Here is a 20462-nt window from a genome sequence, read left to right on the forward strand (position 1 = left end):
AAGCAAATCTAATCATAAAACTCAGATGGACAAGTGAAATCAAACTCAAGAATCAGACCTCTCAACTGCCAAGTTTCTCTGCATTTAAACTGATCCCTGTGAATAAAATGAATGCTGAGTCCTTAGAGAAGAAAGGAATTTGAACACTGATTACACTGTAAGGAGAAAATTCTTTTAGAACTAAATGGAGGCATCTGTTTTGTTTAAATTAAGGGTCTGTAAGTACCAGCCAGGGACTGGGTTGACAGTGATTTCTGTAATAAAGTAATAAATCATGGGGACGGTTAGGGAAGCAAGAAACACCACATTCTTTCTTGCTTTGTTCAACCAATTAAGCAATAAGCCATCTGGGTACTTTTGTTAATTACCATCAAATACAACTAATGCGATTGAATTCAGCCTTTATTTAATTATATTAATTTATCCCGGCAACTTCAAATACCCATAATGCCAATGATAAAGTTCATTAAAAAAATAGAAGTCTTATTTAATTTTTATCCTTCAAACTCTTTACAAGTTTGTCATTTGAGAATTTTTAGCTCCATCTCAGACTTGGGATGTTAAGCAAATGTTTTAAATATAGATAGATCCGAAGCAAGAAGATGGTGGCTGAAATCTCTTCTCTAGCTGAGATGATTAATCTGTGCGGCAGTGTTTGTGATGATGAAATGTTCTATACTGCACTCTACCACACAGTAACTGTTTCCTACATATAACTATCGAGCCCTTAAGGTGGGGCCAGCACAATTGAGGAACTGCTTTAAATTTTCTCTGATTTTATAGGACTTCCATTAAATGTGCCACAGTTGGTTACTAGCTGCCTTATTAGACAGCAAAGATCTAGAATATATTCAAGGACAGAGAAATGAAGGTCACAGTGACATGGCAGGTGGGGAATGAATAAATACATCATTATGATAATTTATTATTTGAAACCCCACACTTTCTACCCACTTAAAAAAAAAAAAGATACTGTGTTCTGAAACAGCACACAAGAGATCAACATCTTTAAGGGGAGGTTTGTAAGCTTACCACGTAGAGAAATGACTCCATCTTGGAGAGAAATGGGCATGACTGCTATCTTCTCAGTAGCAGAACCAATCCCACTCAGCAACTCCTACAGCCAGCTAGATGGGCCAGATCACAGCAAGGACAGCCATTCAGCTCTTGCTGGCCTTGCATCTGCTCTAGTTAAGGCATATTCTTCCTGAACTTGAGAGCACTGAACCTGGAGGTACATTTAGACAGTTAGTATGGACCCACAGATGGCCGGCCCTCTCTGATCTCACAGATATTGAAATCCAACCTAGTTTTCTTTCTTAAGAATGACTCAGACTCTGACTGAGTTGTAAAGGTTGTTATTTCTTATTGATTCAATGCAAACCCTGTAACAAAGCATCATGAAAATCTCTTAACTGTAAATACCTTTATTAATGAGAATGCTCAGTCTGGTGAATCGTTCCAACACCAGTGACTAAAGAGAAATCTGTGGCAAGGAAATCTGGTTATGGTTAAGCAAGCTAGAGAAAGGTCCTTGAGGTCAGGTGAATGGAGGTAGAAAGTTTTAGGAATTCTCGTGAAATGAAAACATCTTATCCCAAATCTACGGACTCTTCAGCGGGCTAGGCTGAGCTGAAGAGTTGGGCCCATTCTCCCTTCATCTTGTCTCCAACCATACTGTGCTGCCCTTCCCTTCCTTCTGAGCTGTGGTTCAGCTAAAGAACATGAAATTTGTCCTAATAAACATAACCCAAACTTTTTGGGCTGTCAGACCATTACGTTCTCTTCATGGCTGGCCTTATAGACAATCCAAGTTGAGGCTCCTTGAAGACAATGCCATCCATCCAACGACTGAGGCGTCCTGGAGGGGCTGCCAGAAAATGTCCAGCCTCCTTCCCTAGTCAGAGTTAAAAGCAACTGTGCACTGCTCAGTGGAAAAATTAAAGATCTTCTTGCTAAATGATGATCATCTCTGAAGATGAAAACACAAGACAATGAATCGATTTTCTTCTTTTTTAAAACAGCCAGCAGTCAATGAAATAAGTTGTGAGGAGAGACATCCTACATTCTTTCCAAGAACTTTCTTCCCTCCTACACCAGGAGCCCAAACGCAGAAGGGTCTGCTTCAAGAAATTTAAATGCTCTTTAACTCCCTTGGGCCAGAACTGTGATAACCAAACTTCTCCTTTTCTTCTGACATTGGTGTTCATCGTTCATCCACAGGGTGAACTTCATCAAATTGCCATAGCTGGCTGGCTTTTCCATCACACTGACTCAAGAACAGATCTTTATTGTTCTGCTGAAGCACAGCTTCCATGCATTTCCCAGAAAGAACGTGGACAATCATTCCATTCTGAGAAGAGACGAGGGAGAAAAATGGAAGAATTTAACAGAAAGAACGTGGACAATCATTCCATTCTGAGAAGAGACGAGGGAGAAAAATGGAAGAATTTTAAAAAAAAAGAAAAGAAAAAAAAGAAAACGAAGGAAAGCAAAGTCAGGCCAGTTCCAAAAGTCAGCAAAGATGGATGGATTTGTGCTGATTGTTAAGACTATAACAGAAGTGGTGTAAAGCAGCTCAGAAAGGAGTGGTAGTATTTTGGATTAATATAAAATATAATTTAAGTAGCCCTAAAATTTGGATGTCACTCAAAGCCTTAAGGATCATTAATCCAGTTAACTTTATTGCAGTTGTATAACTGTACCATTTCTTAGGAAGTTTTGGTTAGGATAATTCCAGGAAGAGAGAATATTCAGTCCTTCTGCTTTCTTTGTGATATTCGTGGTTATCATTGTACTTGGAAATTTTTGCTGTCAAAAAGATTTAGTGGGATCTCTGCAATTTATTGCTACAGCCACCAGGCTGCAGTTGGAGAGTAAGACTCACAGGATATACAAGAATGGAGGCCTAGACCAGAGTGTTCGGGAGACTACGACTGCTGCCTGCTCAAAATCCATCAGATTTAATATTGAACACAATATTCCCTTTTCAAGAAAATTTTTATTTCTTTAGGAAATTAACCCTAGCCAGCAAAGCTGAACATGTATCTATTTTTGAGATATACTATAATATAGGTCTTTTAAAATATAAAAACTCATGGTTTCTAGTCTATTTACAAAGTTGTGTAACTACTGTTGATCTAATTCCAGGCTATTTTCATTACTGTCAAAAGAAATGCACTACCCATTAGCAGTCACTCCCCATTTTTCCCTCTTCTCAGCCACTAAAGTTCACTATTTTCTGTGTCTATCGATCTGCCTATTCTGGACACTTCATATAAATAATTATAGAATATATGGCTTTTTATAACCAGCTTCTTTCATTCTGCATAATATTTTCAAGATCATACATGTCACAGCATAAATTAGCACCTGAAACCTTCCTTCTTTCCTTTTATAATGGCAAAAGCACAATAAAACTTATTGCCTTAACCATTTTTAAGTGTAAAGTGTAATAGTGTTAAATATATAGACAGTATTGTAAAACAGACTTCTGGAACTTTTTCATTGTACAAAACTGAAATTCTATACCCATTAAACAATAATTTTCTCTTTTCTTTCAACTGGCCCATGGCAGCCACCAGCCTATTTCCTGTTTCTATGAGTATGACTGCTTTAGATACTCCTGTAAGTTTTTGTCTTTTTGTAACTGGCTTATTTCCACCTAGTGTAACATCCTCAAGATTCAACCACATTGTAGCATATGACAAAATTTCCTTCCTTTTAAAGGCTGAATAATATTTCATTATATGGCATTACTTCCAAGAGGTAAGTTATCCTTGCCTAAATAATACACATTACACTTAGAATAAATGTGTGTCCATATTGTATCTATGCATACATGGACATTTGAGTTTATTACAACTCCAGGATGTTATAAATGGTGTCACTATGAACAGTACTTCATTCCTTTATCTGTATGAATGATACCTTTTTTCTTTTCAGACAGGGTCTTACTATGTAGCTCATAGTGGCCTGGAACTCACTATGTAGCCCAGGCTGCCCTTGAACTCTCAGTGATCCTCCTGCTTCAGCCTTCTGAGTACTGGGATTACACGTGTGCACCACCATACCCAGCATGATAATACCTTTTTAGTCTCATTTCTTAATGCCTCAGATTTGCTAGGTGCGTCTTACTAATCTTTTTCAAAGTATTTTATTTTTATTAGTACATGTTTGCAGGACACAATGATTACATTTCTTACAGGGAGTTGGTACATATACCTAACGCATCTTAATTCCTCTTTATTGTCTTCCCCTTCCCTCTCTTTTCCCCTCCCTCCATCTCTTGGTCCCCTTCCCTTTTCTTTTACCTATTTTCAACTACTGTTTCTAAAATGTAGCTTAACCACAGAGCTTTCTTAGAGTGATCTTGTATGGTCACCCCAAAAGCACCTCGATTTTTGGAGACTTCTTGGCACAAGTGTGGGCCCCTGAGTCTTGGGTTTGCATGTCACTGAAGTCCTGAGAACTTTATTGTGAGCTCAGCTTGTTTTCTGTTATGTGATTCTCTTCTTTTAGGGTCTGCTTTAAGAGTATGAGTTCTGCTTAGTTATTCTGTCCTCTTTACTCCAAGCAAAAGTTGAAGGAAGAATTTTATATTTGTTTGGACAGTAAAGCCTGCACTCAATCCAGAAAGGATTTGAGGAGAAAAGCTGTACACGGACACTCACTGTGGATCCTGTCCAGTTCCTTCCCTACTCCTGCGTGTGGGACTGGCTCACTCTCCCCAAGTACTTACGGCTCTCCTAATTCTTCTCTGTTGATGCAAAACTTCTGGAAAAGATCTAGAACTTCTCTCTTCCAGGAATATAGAAGTCAAAATTTTGCTGAAATGCTCCTTCAATTTGCATTACAAAGAATGTATCTATATATCTATGTCTACACATCTATGTCTGTATCTTTTTTAAATTTTGGTGGACACAGGGACTTTGCATCACCCCTAAAACCACACCACCAGGGTAATGGACTGTTTCTGTAACATGCTCCACCATCCTGCATACAACCCAAACTAATTAACTTTAAAAAGGGGGCAATCCCTCTCTGTCATAATCAAGATCAGAGCTATACTGAGATGGGGCAGACTAGCATGTCAGGAGGCTCATGGCTCAACTTCCCTGCTGAGTTGTTTCTACCTCCTCCCGAGGCCTTCATGCTGAACCACCATGTTTGACAACAGGGACACAGGCCATACAGAGATATGCAACCTCTTGGAAGAACGTGCAGAAGTTCTTCCTGGCCAGGGCCACAGCTGAGTCTTCCCGAGTGGATCACTCACCTCCTGCAAGTCCCAGTGCTGCTGATGGGTGGCAGTGCCTTCCTCAGTACAGTTCTGAAGAACCACCTGCTCCTGCTTGACATCCAAACACAGGTGCTGTGGGCTGCCAAAGTGGATCTCCCTCCTGCCGGTGTGCTCCAGGTGCTGGGGCAGAGGGAGAGGTGGTTAGCACAGCTAGAAAGAGGCCCTCTTCAGAGCTGGAGGCGAAGTGAGAAGAATTCACAGCAGACCTGAGGTCTAGGGACCATCTTTGGATTCGAGGGAAGTCAGCAAGACCACACACACACTGCAAGGTGAGCTGTGGTTCTGAAGCCCCGCATTCCAGCCACCTTGCATTTACATTTGTGCATTCTGGCAAGTCCCTCCATTGTGCTACTTCCTGGATCACGGTGAAGGGTAAAGGATGCTATGTGTTGTGTGAGTGTACTGTTAGAAGGGCAGAGGGACCTTTCTGAGGCCCAAGTTGATCTTTTCTGGGAAGATCTTACCTGCTCCCCAAACTTATTTTCCTGCTGCCTCTGATGATCTGCTGACTCTCGCTCCTGGTTATTATGGTCTTCAGGGTTTTGCAGTACTATACTGGGTTTGCAGAGGGGTTTTAACTGTGAGAAGACTGTGCAGACTTTGTCCTGCAAAACCATTTGCTGTTTGTTCCTGTCGGATGGAGCCTGAACTGATTTTTATGTTAATGTTGTGGTTTAGAGGCAAGATTGCTTTCATGGACATGCCGGCCTGTGCACCCCACATGGGGCTTCCTGCTAAGAAGGGTTTAATGCTTTTGGTTCAATAACATTGACTTAATGTTCTGCTGTCACTGTCTTGACATTATTAATAATTGTCTAATTGGAGATGCCACATTTTTGTTTTGCACTGTGGTCTGCAAATTAAGCAGCCTGCCCTACTCAAAGATTCCCAAACTACACAATTAGTATACATTTTGACTCTAAGCACATATTGAAGGCAAGCTTGTGGACAGTTTTCAGGGAACAGTAATATTTTTTTCTACTTAACTCTTGCATAGACAGCGCTCTTTGCAATTTCCCTGTAGCAGTATGTACATATTTCTAGTTAAAAATTTCAAGGACAGGTTAAGCTTTGAAGGTCAAAGCTGGATTTCTATGGGGGTCTCATATCTGGCTTCTCTCATCCTTGGGCTGAGGGTGGTCTCATGGATTCCTGAGGCTGTTGGTGACAATTCCCTCTACTTGGCATGCCAGCCCAGGTCATGCCCTTGGCTCTGTTTTCGGTTGCCTCTTGGCTTTTGATCCCTGGAGATTTTACTTTCTTTCATGGAAACTCAATTACATAAGCATGAAAAAAGTCATATTCTTTTCCCAGCATATCATATGTAGGTGTTCTTAGGGAAGGGCTTGAGAGAGAGAAAGAGAAAAACGTATTATTGTGTTTTCATGGCAATACCATCCCTACTTGCAGATGAAGAAATTGAGGCTCAGAGCAGTTAAGAAACCTGCCGAGATCTCACAGCTAGCAAGTGGGGGAACTTGGAGAGAAATTTAGCCATGTGTAACAGTATATCATGCACAGTTTTCACACCTAATCTCAGCTTCCTTACTTAGTACTTTATATTTATGTCCTTGTCCCTCAAGTCCCTTGAGTCTGAATGCCTACAGAAATATTCAGGGAGACTGGTAAAGGGCAGAGTCAGGACAGCCTGTCCTTCCCTGTACTGCAAAGCCCAGCCTTGATCAGCTTCCTGGGAAGGGCCCAACCCACTGCAAGAGATGATCCCTCCCTTGCCCCAGGCTCTCCAGACCTCACGTACACCCTCCAATGAATACTTCCAGAAATTGTTTTCATTAGGAGCTTCTGGGACAGGAAAGCTTAACGCAGAGGCCCCTACCACAGCCTGAAAGCATAGAGATTTGGGGACAGGTTGCACTTTCTAGGTTTTCAACTGAAAAGAAAGTGAACCTACCAACCCTCAGCTAGCATCAAAGGAGGCTTTCTACTACCTCAGGCAGTGACACCCATGATGAAAATTTTGAAGAGTGCTAGAAATATCCTACGATACAGGGAGACCTTCCTAATGACCAAGGGGATGTTACATGGATGCTAGAATGACCCTGCTGCATCTAGATCCTTTGCCATGACTCAGTTACCTGCTTCTTCCTCTCCTCAAACCCTTGGACCCTGCCTCCGTCTAGGGACATTGATCGGCAATACCTGAACTAGTGATTCTGTGCCTCAGTTTCTTCATCTGCCGAATGAAAGGGTTGGCTAAACAGCTTCACCATTTCTCTCTAAAAGCTGCATTCTTTGGTCGTGGTCCATGTCTGTGCTTTAACAGGGGGTGAGTTGGGCAGATCTGGGACATATAATCACGGTGGGGAACTATGCGCAGTTAGGAAACACGGAATCACAGAAAGGAGATACAGCAAAGCGGAGTATAGCCCAGAAAAGCGGCACCCGTTTGCAAAGCCTCCTTGGGCTGTTATCCATGCTGAGAAGGATGATCACCCACCTGCTGCTTCCTACTGTCATTGCAAGGAGCCAGTGTCATGGGACAACCCAGGATGTCCTTTTCTGCTTGGCAGTCTGCACAGAAGCCAAGCCCAGAGTTGTGGAGCTGAAAGTGGACAAGCACACAGAAGTGAATCCCAACATTCACGACCTCCATCGTAAAGACACCCTGGGTCAGGTACCACTGACCTCTACTGCCTGGAGTGTAGCCCAAGGTGCACTGTTCAGGTCATGATGTGTGTGTGTCGGGGGGGTCAAGTTGAAGCCACTGATTTTAAGGGACAAGCCTCCAGAAGGAGACAGGCCACACTTGTCCTGCTGAGGAACTCTGGTATAGGGCAACCTAGCCACCTTTTTAGGGCCGGCATGGCGTTAGGGCACAGGCTGAAGGCCTCCGAGGCCTTTCTGAGCTCATGATTGGTTGGCCAGGGTAATGGAAGAACAACTGAATGTAGAGTTCTTGTCTTGGGAGGTTTCCTTCTCCCATTTTTCCTCCCAGTCTTCCCTGGGTCATGTCTTGCCTTTCCGGAGAACCTGGGTCTGTGTTCAGATGGGTACAACTTGGGATAGACGTTGGCTAGAAACCAGTGGAAGGTCCGACAACCCATTCTCCTTTGCAGCTGCAAGCGTTCGGTGCAGTCTGGCTTCTCAACCTAGGGGAGGAGAAGGATATCAGCAGTGAGGTCATGAAAGCTTGTTCTACTGCAAAATCGTTGTAGTAGGGGAGTGATGGGGGTGGCTTGGAGGAACCAAAGGATTGGGACAGAGCGAGGTGCCCAAAATCACAGTTCTTAGGGCCTGCAGACATGGGGGTCAGTCACAAGTTGGGAGAAGAGGTTTGAAAAGGACAACATAGGACAGCCTCCCTTAGAGAGAGCTGGCACGACTGTGATATCACCTCCTCCCAAAGATTTCTAGATCTTTATGTCCAATGACTATGATGTATATGCTTTCAAGACTTCTGTGAAAGCCGGAAAAAATGATGGGGCTTTACACCTAGGTTTGTGAAGTGCAGAACTTTATTTTATTTTATTTTGGTGGTGGTGGGGGTACCGGGCATTGAACTCGGGTCCTTGCGCTTGCAAGGCAGGCCACCAAACTGCTGAGCTAAATCCCTGGCCAGAACTTTATTTTTTAAATTTCTGTTTTTTTGCAGTGTGGGAACTGAACCCAAGGCCTTCATACTGAGCTACATCCCTCCCTTCACTTTTTTTTTTTTTTTTTTTTGAAACAGGGTCTTGCTAAGTTGCCCCAGGCTCAAATTTAGGATTTTGTTGCCTTAGCCTCCCAGAGTGCTTGAATTGTAAGAGTGCATCACTACCCCTGTGCAATCCAGAACCCAGATGGGCTCATGGAGACAAGAACTGTCCCAGAAGCAACCGAGATGAAGTGACTTGGAAAATTGTGGGGTAGGGACCAAGTGAGCCAAGTTTCTGGTTCTGTTTCTCGAGGTGCCCAATTTCCTCCATTAATCAATCATTTGTTTGGCTACAATATCCCCTCACCTTGAAATTCTTCTTTATAATACAATTGTGTTCCTATGGATATCAAAATAATTCCCTAATGCTAGTAAAAATTAGTGCTTTGCTTATATTGCCAAGATACAAAAAAAAAAAAAATGCTATCCAAAAGTTTAGTTTGAAGTCCTGGATATTTTTAGGAAAGAGAAAGGTTCTAAGGAAGATTTAGAATGACCAAAGCACCACCCCCCATTATTTTTTCCTGACATGAGGAAAAGAAGAGAGATGTCCATGTCAGAGTTCATCTTGATGGCCAGTTACCCAGCAATAAGACACTGGCTCAATGGGCTACACAAGGGGAAGGGATTCTGCCTTTTCCCTGTCCGAGCCCTCACGTGGAAATGTTGGGAAGAGTAAGGTCAGAGTGTGGCTACGCCGACATTCATTCCCTTGCCATGTTTCTCAGTGTGTCCTTGGGCTCTTGCCTAGGCCCTGCCCTAGAGACGGTGACTCAGATGGTTGGGCTGATGACCCTGCGATCTGCATTTTAACCATTTCTAGTTTTCCCCACAGATACTTTGCAAACAACCTCTTGAAGTCCAGAATTTCTTGTTTATTTAGCATATTTACCCACCCTTAAGCCAAAGAGATCTATTGTTTTTTTGTCTGAGGAAACTGGCATGCAGCTTTTGTTTTATTTTGTTATTTGATGGTTTCTTGGCATTGTTAGTGTTTATTTGCAATTTTTCCAGTACCTCCCCAGTTTTGGACTTTGTTCCCAAAGCAGGAACATTCCTCATGTGAACTCTATCACCTTCACCTTCCTTTTTTTTTCACCTTCACTTTTCTTGGTGATGAGACAAATAACAAATCTACCTTTCTCTCTGTGATCTGAAAGAAGCCTGAACTTTTCCTTATCTGTTCAACTATGCCTGGGAGAGACATTAAGTTCCCCAGCAGCAAAATCCAGCTAGTCTTTGGGCGCCCAGGATTTGTGTATCTCAAAGTCTATGTAAAGGCTTGGAAAGGTTAGAAATCTTTAGACCAAAAGCAATTTTTAGATAGTTAAATGTAAGGTAAATGCATGCTATCTAACACATTCAAGGAGGCAGAGATGTCACTGAAATCTTGAAATCAAACTAAATGATAAGACATTTCCAAAATATAAATTGTGTGTTTCTGTGTGTGTGTGTGTATGTGTGTGTGTGAGAGAGAGAGAGAGGGGAGATAAATATCTTCCTATTACTAGTAAAGGTGCCATTTTCTTAAGCCTAATATCTAGTTGGTGCTTTACATCCTCCAAAGTACCCTTTCACATTTCATTTAATTGTATCCTAAACTACTTTCTCAGAGTCACTAGCTTCTGATGGTAAGAACCAACACTTGGCTTCAGTTTAATCATTTTTGTATCATCTACTTGTTCCATAAGTGAATATTTATGGAGCACCTCCTATGTACCTGGGATTGACTCAAACAATAGAGATTTTAACAGTAAGCAGGGTAATTACTCTCCCTGCCTTTGCTGAGCTTGTACATCTCTGAAACACTTATTGAGAACTATTTATGTGCCAAAAACACATCGCTGCCTCCTGACAAAGTCAGAACTACAGAGGAAAGATGTTTTACCAGCGATGCCCAGAAAGGAGAGGTGTGAAACTTGAGGATTCGTGTTTCCAGCTGTCGGGGAGCTGAGAGGCAGAATATAAACTAGCTGGGTTAGTTCTGCTTCTAGGTCTATTGCTGGCTCTTTCCCTGCTTTTCTTTGGCCCCATCCTATGGGGCCTCAGTTTTTTATTTCATAGAATGAAAGGCTTGGATGAACACAAACAAGTACCATTTAGATCTCCTAATCACCAACTAGATAAGCACATGGAATTTTCTCAAACGCAGGCTGGTCAGGCTGTAAAACAGCTGGCATTATCGCAGTTCCCAATTTCTGAAATTGCCTGGGACCAAGTGCATATTCACAGGCACTTTTAACTGCACCAACAACTCTGTGTGGAGAAGGTTGAAAGTTTGCAGATAAATTACATGCTGTTGAGCTACACTGGGTAGAACCAGCATACTATGTCCCAGTGAGCCTGTCCGCCAGACGGTTAGCTCAGTTCATCAGAAGCTATGCTATATTTGATTCTTCTTTAAGAGTTCTTTAGAAATGAAGTCTGTATAAACATTGAGCAAGTGTCCTCTGAAAGTAAAAAGCAAATACTGAATTGACATTCCAGGAAACAAAACAATGCTTTAGCCAAAAGAAAGGAAAGAAATTAAAAGCCAGAGCAGCTCCGTGGACTTCCGTAGGACTTGGTAGAATGTCACAGCTTCCTGTTACCCAATGGGAGCTGACCTTGCCAACTGGGAGCTAAGCTCTTGTTTGATTTTTAGTGGACAGATTCTTTCCTTAACTTCTCCTGGGATGTTAGTTGAACCTGTGCAGCCATCGTTCAAACATTACCTCCTCTGAGAAAGTGTCCCTCCGTGGTCCCATCTAGGGTATATCCCTCTCATCTTCGTGGACACTGTTCCCCCTTGGGGAGCTCCTGCCCCACAGACACCTGATGACATTCACCGTGGTTCAGCATCCCCTGCAGGACCCACCCAGGGCCTGACCCAACGCAGGTGCTTAGTTGACTCTTAGTAGCAAACAGCCAGGCAGGGTTTACCCAGTGCTCCGCACTCTTCTAAGTGTTTTGGATATGTTAACTTATTAAATCATCCTAACAATACTGGGAATGCTCAGCAAGTGAGGAAGAAGTACTGAGTAATTAAGTAACTTCAAAGTCATATATCTGAAAAGCCAATATTTAAACCCAGATAATTTTATCCTCTGGGAATGAAGAAAGTTCTTAGCCTGTCTAGCCCTTAGGCACGAACTGAGACCTTTGTATATTTTTCTCCAGTTAACGAAACAAGCTTGGAGTTCCAGGAACCCAAACACTTCAGGTCTTGGAGGTCATTCTGCTGAAGAGAAGGATGTGGACTAGGTGGGAGGGAGCAAACTCTGAGGACCAAGGAGGAAGGCAGTCCCCTGTCAGACTTCCCTGCACCCAGGAAAAGGCTTGTTATGGGGCATGGCATGTCACTCCTCTAATTGGCCCAGCCTCATGACATGTGACCTCACATCCAGCTCATACCCAGCAGCACTGGCTGGAAAGAGGGACCGCTGTGGGTCCTAGGAATCTTACCTTTGGAGCCTCCACTTGCAACATAGCAAACATAGCCTTTATGTGTCTTTCCATAAGCGCTGATGATGCATTTTGTGGATATTTAATTACAGATTTAGAAGTTTAATTTCTCTGTGGCTATTTTAGCCTCTATATTTATTTTATATTTATATTTGTTTGGTGTCTTAGGTAATCCCATAGCCATGAGCACTTTGATCGAGAAGAAAGGGCATTTGGGGACCCACCCCACTGTTTATCCATGTCCTGTCTCTCCTCCAGACCCAGGGCAGAGGGCTGCATCCCATAGATTCCAATCTATATTCACGAGTGAGTTCTAGGCCAAGGTCAGCGATGATGTTTCAATGCTTAGCAACCACTTGAGAGGGGATGACTTAAGGAAGTTCAAGCTAGAAGCTTCTATTTTTCTTCCAGGCAGGACAGGTGTCCTCCCTTATCCAGTTTCCAGCTGGTGACCTTACAATGGGCACAGAAACCTCCATCTGGCTCTCTCCTTACCTTGCTCAAGGTGAAGGCCTCTGGGCTGTGCCTGTAGAAAATTTCTTTGAATGGCCCCAGCCAAGTCTCAGCAATGCGGACCTTGTTCTGCAGAGTGGCCTCCTGGTCAAGGGGGACATGTGCATCCTGATTTCCGTAGACATGCCCCACCCGAGAGCAGGGGATGATTTCAACGGAGCCACCACAGAGCCAGGCCTGCCATGAAGAGAGAAGGTAAACAACTCTACCTCTACTCCCCAGAACAACTGGAAGGAAAGGACCCTGTTCATGAAGGCTGGCACAGGAAATCACAAGCACAAAATGGTCACGGTCATTAGAGTCTTGAGGGTGGAGCTTTCGGAACTGGGGGTTTGGACAGGGGAATGGCAAGGTGGGAAGAATGGGGCATTTATACTGAGGGGTGACGAGTACATCCATGGATCTACCTAAATGTGCCACCTTTGAAACGCACGTGCAGATCCAGCGCTTAGAGAGAGGAACCACCCACAGGGGATTCATATCCCCACTCCCCAGAGAGCGATTCCCTGGGGACAAAGGTGCCTCGGTGCTGAGGGACTTTCTAAAAGCTTGTGACGCCTCATGCTGTGTACTCAGAGCTGCATGAGCTGCCTCTGGTGGAGATGAAAGTGAACCCTTCCTTAGGAGCCTTCGTGACTTCAAGGATCCCCCCTACTCTCTAATGATCTTTTCCACTCAACAAATGCTTGGCCTTCATTTGGCAGGAAGATTTTTTGGTCCACATCTGGGACAGAGGCTAAAATGAAAACCACTCTAAGAAAGGCAGCCCACGAATTAAAAGACACCAAGGCTAGGGTTCTCAAACTCTGGCCAAGGTGCCCTAGGGCACCTCAGAGAACTCAAAGGATATTTTTGATTTTTTGAAACAGTGATATGTGTTGGACACTGTACCAAGCAAAAGCTTGATGTCATTCATACTTCAACATTAGATAGATAGATCTCAGCACTTTTGAGGATGGATGTCTTTGCTGGGTTAGGGTTTTGGCGACTGCTGTGATGAAAAGCAAGTATCATGCTAAAATCAGTGTGGAACAGAAGATGGGAGTGGTGGGTGTCCAATCTAATTCCAAGGTTCAAAAACACAGCAATGCCCTGCACATGCTAAGTTGTTAGGATAAATATTTATTAATTGGTTTGGGCTAAATTACTGAATACACAAGATAGCTTTGTATTTGGCCTGTGGATGTTAAAAAATTACTGAGATGCTAACTAAGGGTACTAGGACCAGAGAATGCTTGAGAAGCTTTGGAATTTCTGCACTAAGGTTTACAAGGCTGATAATATGCCCTTTTCTCATGACAGGTTCACCCTTCTTTTCCTTTCTTCCTCCCTCCCTTCCATTCTTTGAGACAGGCCCTTTCTTTGAGTCTGTAGGTGAGGCTGGCCTTGAACTCACAATCCTCCCTCAGCCTCCCAAGTGCTGCTGGGACTATAGGCATGTACCCCTGCTCTCTGCCTAACAGCACATTTTGGAAGTAAAATTCTTGAGGCACAATGAGAGTAAAATCAAGGTAGAACACAACAGAGATGGAAGAGGGGGATTAATGGGATGTGTGACCCACCTGTCTGTGATGACTATGATTTACCCACAGTCTCAGCCCCTACTCATAGTATTTCTGACCATAGTGTTTTTTGGTTGCTTCCAAGCTGTGACTACACACTTTGTTCCACAGACCCCACCTATATCCTTCCTTGGTTCGGGACATACCTTGAAGGATAGTTCGAGGTTTTCTCCACCCTTCAGTGACATGAGAGGGTCATATGCTCCGCTGTTTTGGAAGTAATGTCTATCCACGGCCACCACCTCTCCAGGTACCACTGGGCTCCTGGACAGAGAAGATGGGCAAGAGACTGCAGTTCAGAATGTGAAGTATGGCAGGCACAGTGGGGGGCTGGGGGCTTCCTAGGTGGGGGCTCCAGTGGTTGAGAGGGTGGGCTCAGATGGATCTCAACATCTTTAACTGCAAGATTGGAGCAAAGCAATGATGTCAGAAAGTGTTTCGTGAAAAGAGAGCTAAGGTTACCTGGCTCCTTTTACCCTCTGCTCAGGCATTGCTCCTGCAGAGAGGGCAAAGGGTCTACTCTCAGCACTCCCAGACCCTGTGGCTCCAGTGTTTCTGGAGAGATGTTTGGGAGGAGGACCTTGGTCAACATAAGACACTCTAAGGAGGTAGTGCCAGGCCAGGCAACAGGACACAGTCAAGACGCTTCCTCCTCTCTCTTCCCTCACCCTCTTCTGCTTAACAACTGGTCATTCCCTCCCTCTGCAATTCTAAGATTGGTCCACCAGGGACTCTGGAAATAGATTGGTCTCCATCTATCCTGGTGGAAATACACGCGACTTATAAGCAAAGCTAAATAGAAACCCTGAATAAGGAAATTAGGATGAAAATAATTTCCCTCAGAAAGGCCTTTTATAGAGAAAGATGCAGCCAAAAAGTCTTCTGACAGTACCTTCATGCAGAGACAAATTTTAATGCAGCCAAACTCTGGATATATTTTAAGACATAAGTGACTCAGAGTGAAAATATAAAAATTAGCAATGAAATAGTATTCCATTAACAAGGCCTTTAGGTTATTAGAAATATCAATGTTATACTAGATATCAGTGTTATACTAGAACACTGAAAATCCATATTACAATGATTAGTTGACAAAATCTCTACCTGTGCCACTCAGCATTTGTAAGATCTCGGGTGAGATACATAACTTCTCTGGTTCTCTGAGCTCTGTTTCCTCATCTCCAGTTGGAATAAAATGTTTTACAGTTGGTTTTGCAGGGATTAAAAATAATTTATAAAAAGTGCACAACATTGTGCACGTCGCATTTTAAATGCTCACTATGTTTTGGGGTTGCAGGTTCACTATTCCTTCTCTGAAACTTATGGGGCCAGTATGTTTTTTGAATTCTGAATTCTAAAAAGGTGCCTACATCATCCACTACATATCGACCTGGGGAGGGTCTGGGCAGCACTCTTTAGTCAAACTCTGTTCAGTGAAACATGAACTTTCACAGTAAGTGAAATAAATGAAGGCTGAGTAGATGCCTGTGTCAGTTCAGGATAGCATCTTCTACCTAATGAATTATGAAACAACTGCTTGCTTTTCCGAGCTCTTTAGTTTTGTAATTTTTGGATAACAGATAATACAATACAGCCTAGAGGGAAAGGACCTGGTAGACACAGTTTTAACTCTGGATCTACTTCTCATTAGCTTAAGATGTTGGGGAACACAGTGAATCTGCACATGCCCCCGATACTTTGGAGACGGAGACAACCAGCCCTGCTGGGACCTCTCAGAGTCCATGACCAATGGAAGTTGAGAACTTAATAACTGTTTAATTTTTCTTCACTAAGTCTGAGGTGGTTTGTTAGTTGACAAAAGGTATCTAGAACAGTTACTTACATAGCCGTCCAAAAACCAAGTATGTGACAAGTGACCAATAAAAATGGATGCATTTTGAGACTTCTAGTCCCCTAGCATTCACCCAGCTAAATTCTTCCTTTTTGCTGAGCAAACCTGTGGCCAGAGAATTACCACTGTTACCTGCTGAGAGAGCTGGGCCAGGGTCTGGCTCAGCTTTTTCCTCTTTCCCACAATGGGGCCTCCACTGAAGCTAGAAAAACTCCACTGGTTTTACTGACCTAACAAAGAGAGCAACACCCAGCCCCGAGAGCCTGGAGTCCTCTTAATGCTATTCGTATATTCATGCTTTCAATTTTCACAACAGTCCTACGAAGTAAGTACTATTATTACTGTCGACTCACTGATGAGGAAACCGAGACACAGACTCAGGAACACGTGAGCAAAGTGTGGCGCCAAAGGCTCACCTGAAGGGGCTGACGGGGGACTGCAGGGCCTTCCTCTCATGCTCTGGCAAAGGTTCCCAGAAGAAATCCAGTTTCCAGTCCAATACCCCACGCTGCAGCTCCTTGGAAGGATAATATTGGAAAGTCTTCCAGTCAATCACGTCTATGACCGGAGATACCACACGGCTCCTGGGAAGAAAAGAGAAATCAAGGGATACCACGTCTTTCAGCTGCTGGGGCGTGAAGAGAAAATGTATGCACGTGATGTTCAACATGGCAGCCACCAGCCACTCATACCTGTTGGACACCTACAACATGGTTTGCTTGAATTAGGATGTAGTATAAGTGTAAAATACAAACTGAGCTTAGAAGACTTTGTATGAATGAAGGCTGTAAAAAAAAAAAAACAATGATTTTTTTATATCGGATGCATGTTCAAATGATATTCTGGATATACTGGGTTTACTAAAATATATTATTAAAACTAATTTCATCTCCTTGTTATTTTGTAATGTGACGATTAACTTTTAAATTAAACATGTAGCTTGTCACATATTTTTGTAGTGTTATCACTGTCCTAGAAATTATATTTCTCTGCAAGGAACTGGGGCCCTTTTCACTAAAGAGAATACCTGCTCCTTTCTTTCTTTAAAAATCTCTTGACACCATGAGAGGCAAAGAAGTGGGGGTTCTAGGTTCAGCCCTGCTACCAAGGAGCTGTGTGACCTTGAGATACCAGTTATACCTTTCTGGACCCCAGTTTCCTTATTTGTAATGTGGAAGTTTAAACTACTTCCCACATAGGTCTTCCTCAGCTGTAATACTCTAGGACTATGGCTCCTAAACTCTATTTGTTTATTTGTTCTTTCTATCTATCTATCTATCTGTCTGTCTGTCTATCTATCCATCCGTCCATCTTTTATAAAAATTTTTTTGAGCTTTAATTGAGTTTATTGGTACATTTTAGGGATACAGTACAGTTACATTCGTTGTTGGGATCTTGTACCTCTACATGACAAGTCTTGATGTCCATCTTTTTTGAGACAGGTCTCACTCTGGAGCCCAAGCTGGCCTTAAACTTGTGATCCTCCTGTTTCATTTTAATTTCTCTTGAGGTTTTTGATCTCTTTGAGAATCAAGTGAAACCATAGAAGCTTGATATGGATACTGAGGAAAATGCTCAAACACCCAGATCCAAAAACACTGTGCACAATGTCATACAGTGTATGGATTTCGATTCTAAGGTCTGTTTCCTATTCCTCCCTGTATCACAAAACTTGATTGGTTTAAGAAGTCAGGCTTGCCAAGCACAAGAGGTATAGCTGGTTGATGCATTTCTATGTGAGCGCAAGGTGTCCAAAAAAGAAAAACAACAAAGTTCTGAATCTAGGTTTATTTGCTCATTTCCTGCTGCTGTTGGAGATTATGTTTTATTCTGATTTTTTTGAATAGCCTTTGCAGGATGTTCTCAGAGACAGTGAGTGGAAAATTGGCCCAGGTTTGAAACTTTAGCCATCGATGAAGCAAGTTATCCCTCGTGTATCCTCAGAAGCTGCTCAATGTCTCAATCACATTTTTATTCTAGCCCCTTATAGCAGTAACTGCAGAAATCTGTGCTATGGACTGGATTTACCCTGAACTGAGGGGTCGCTGAGGGTACCACTCTTAGAGAAGTGAGATTCCTGAAAGGAGCACTGCACACATTGGTCTCCATCTCTGTTCCATGCATCTTGAAGATAGCCAGGGCTGAAGCAAGCCTACATCAAGTAGAGAGGGCCAGGACGGTCCCAAGAGCCAATGACCTGCTTTATGTGGGGAGTCCTGAAATCTATAGTTAGAGAGAAGATACTGAAGTATTTTTCTTGTCCTCTTTACTTTGTTCTACTGGAAGGCAAGGGGAACTCGATCCCTCCAGGTCTCATGTATTTTGCAGTACCCACGTTGACCTAAGAAAATTGAAGCAAGAATGAAGGAGAAAGGAGGCACCCAAATCCCCTCCTAAATCTCCACTTAGTGGGGAAAAAACTGGGGAGATGGAATCATTTGACTATTTACAAAGCATGCTGTAGAATTTCAGAATAAAGAGGCAAGGGAACCATGTGGCTGGATTTTGAAGAATTGCATAAAAAATTTGTGCTGTCTTCATCAATTATAAGAGGACAAGAAAGAAAATCACATTCAAGCATTCACACAATTGGTTTTCCCTAGACCTTTGTGCTTGACAAAGGTGTGTATACATTTTATCAGTAAGTGAAAACTCTAAAATCCATCTCTTCTTTTTTGGTATTTCTGGAAGCTCAGAGTCATAGATAAAGTTCATTATAGCTGCATTACCCCCAACAACATCTTTTCCTTTGTGGAATTTCCCTTTTTCTCTCTTTTGAGTGGGTGTATACTGATTAGTCTTGAGCCTCCTTGAGTATGTTTTGGATAGAAATGAAGAATAGAGCTTTGTGAATGAAGGGAGAGATGTTTCCTGTTTTGGTTTTATTCCCATGGGCCATAGTGGCTGCTTAATCAGGGCAAAATGAGTAACTGCAGTCCAGTGACTCAAGAAGGGTAGTTACTCAAAATTTTTAAATTCACAGTATTATATTTAGCTTCATTTCTGTACCTACAAATGTGTCTGATGTTCTTGGAATTCACTTAAAGCAAAGCATAGCTGCCCTGTTTGATTTGGAAGGAACCAGGAGTCTGGTCACTCCTTCTTTCTCTCACTTGTGAACAGTTTGAACTCCCATTCAGGTACAAGGCTGATGCTCTGGGAAGCCTTCCAGGTTCTGGGAAGTCAAATGTCAGGTTTCAGAAGACATACAGAGGCAGTCAGTGCAGCTGTCAATGAAGACTAGTTAAATGAAGTAAATGAGATTAACCAATACACCGCTGTCCAGATAGTCAAAGGCTAACTGTAGTTTTGACTTCTCTAACCAAATCTTTCACCACAATAAAGAAAAGCTCTACTTTACCCTGTCTTTATTTTTCCTAGGCCTGGATATTCCTCAAGGTCCGCTGTACAAACACCGTTTTGAAAGCTTGGGAATATTCCTGGTGTCTGTGGAAGGGTTCTTATGCCAAAATGAGGAAGGGCCTGAATTCTCTCTTCCCAGAGTTTCTGTGACCCTAGAACTGGTACTGACTTTTCCAAGGACAAATGAGACAACTCATTCTCTGAGGGGTATGAAGGAATGAAGGAAGAGGAGCGCTGGAGAGCTTCCTTGGGGCACGAGACACAGAGGAAGCTGCTGAGTTCAAGGGAGCAAACTCCTTAGCACACAGTCACACACACACACACACACTCTGCTACTCACTCGGACACATGCCAAACAGGGGATTCTCAGACCTTAAAAGTCAGAGAGGAAGGAAAAGCTCTGTTTCCTGCCTCTCCCTGCTTCTCCCTATTAAGCAGGATCAGCCCGGGCTGAGCACTGGGTGACCTAAGGTTTCAGTGTCCCTCAGATAGGGACCAGTCTAGTCTGCAGTCGGGAGACAATCTGCGAGCCTCTCAAGAGGATGTTGTCACTCAGCCCCTACTAAAACAGATCTCTTTCTTCTGCAGCCTTCATTTTTCTAGAGGTCTGACTGCTACTGCTTGGCCTGGGAACCAGAAGTAGCAGACACTGGGAGCTGGGTGTGACAGATGCTCTTGATTTTTCTTATTGTTACATTTGATTCTGGCCATAGCAATTCCCAGCACTGCCCTAAAACCAACTGCTCATGGAAGAACTTTGTCTAGGGTTGC

General features: G+C 43.0%; 1 protein-coding gene across 1 annotated transcript in view; it reads right to left on the reverse strand.

Annotated features, from left to right (window-relative positions):
- Positions 1 to 456: 456 nt before the first annotated feature.
- Positions 457 to 20462, reverse strand: part of Galnt15 (polypeptide N-acetylgalactosaminyltransferase 15) — a 192091-nt gene continuing 172085 nt past the window's right edge. Inside the window, exons 18-24 of the mRNA XM_033756961.1 lie at positions 16745 to 16912; positions 14623 to 14740; positions 12897 to 13091; positions 8281 to 8412; positions 7761 to 7865; positions 5279 to 5422; positions 457 to 2353 (exon numbers count right to left, since the gene is read on the reverse strand). Coding sequence (XP_033612852.1) covers positions 2207 to 2353; positions 5279 to 5422; positions 7761 to 7865; positions 8281 to 8412; positions 12897 to 13091; positions 14623 to 14740; positions 16745 to 16912 — 1009 coding nt within the window. The 3' untranslated portion in view covers positions 457 to 2206. The remainder of the gene's footprint in view (positions 2354 to 5278; positions 5423 to 7760; positions 7866 to 8280; positions 8413 to 12896; positions 13092 to 14622; positions 14741 to 16744; positions 16913 to 20462) is intronic.

Source organism: Fukomys damarensis, unplaced genomic scaffold (genome assembly GCF_012274545.1).
Source record: "Fukomys damarensis isolate Sample0158 unplaced genomic scaffold, DMR_v1.0_HiC HiC_scaffold_28, whole genome shotgun sequence".
NCBI classification, from domain to species: domain Eukaryota; kingdom Metazoa; phylum Chordata; class Mammalia; order Rodentia; family Bathyergidae; genus Fukomys; species Fukomys damarensis.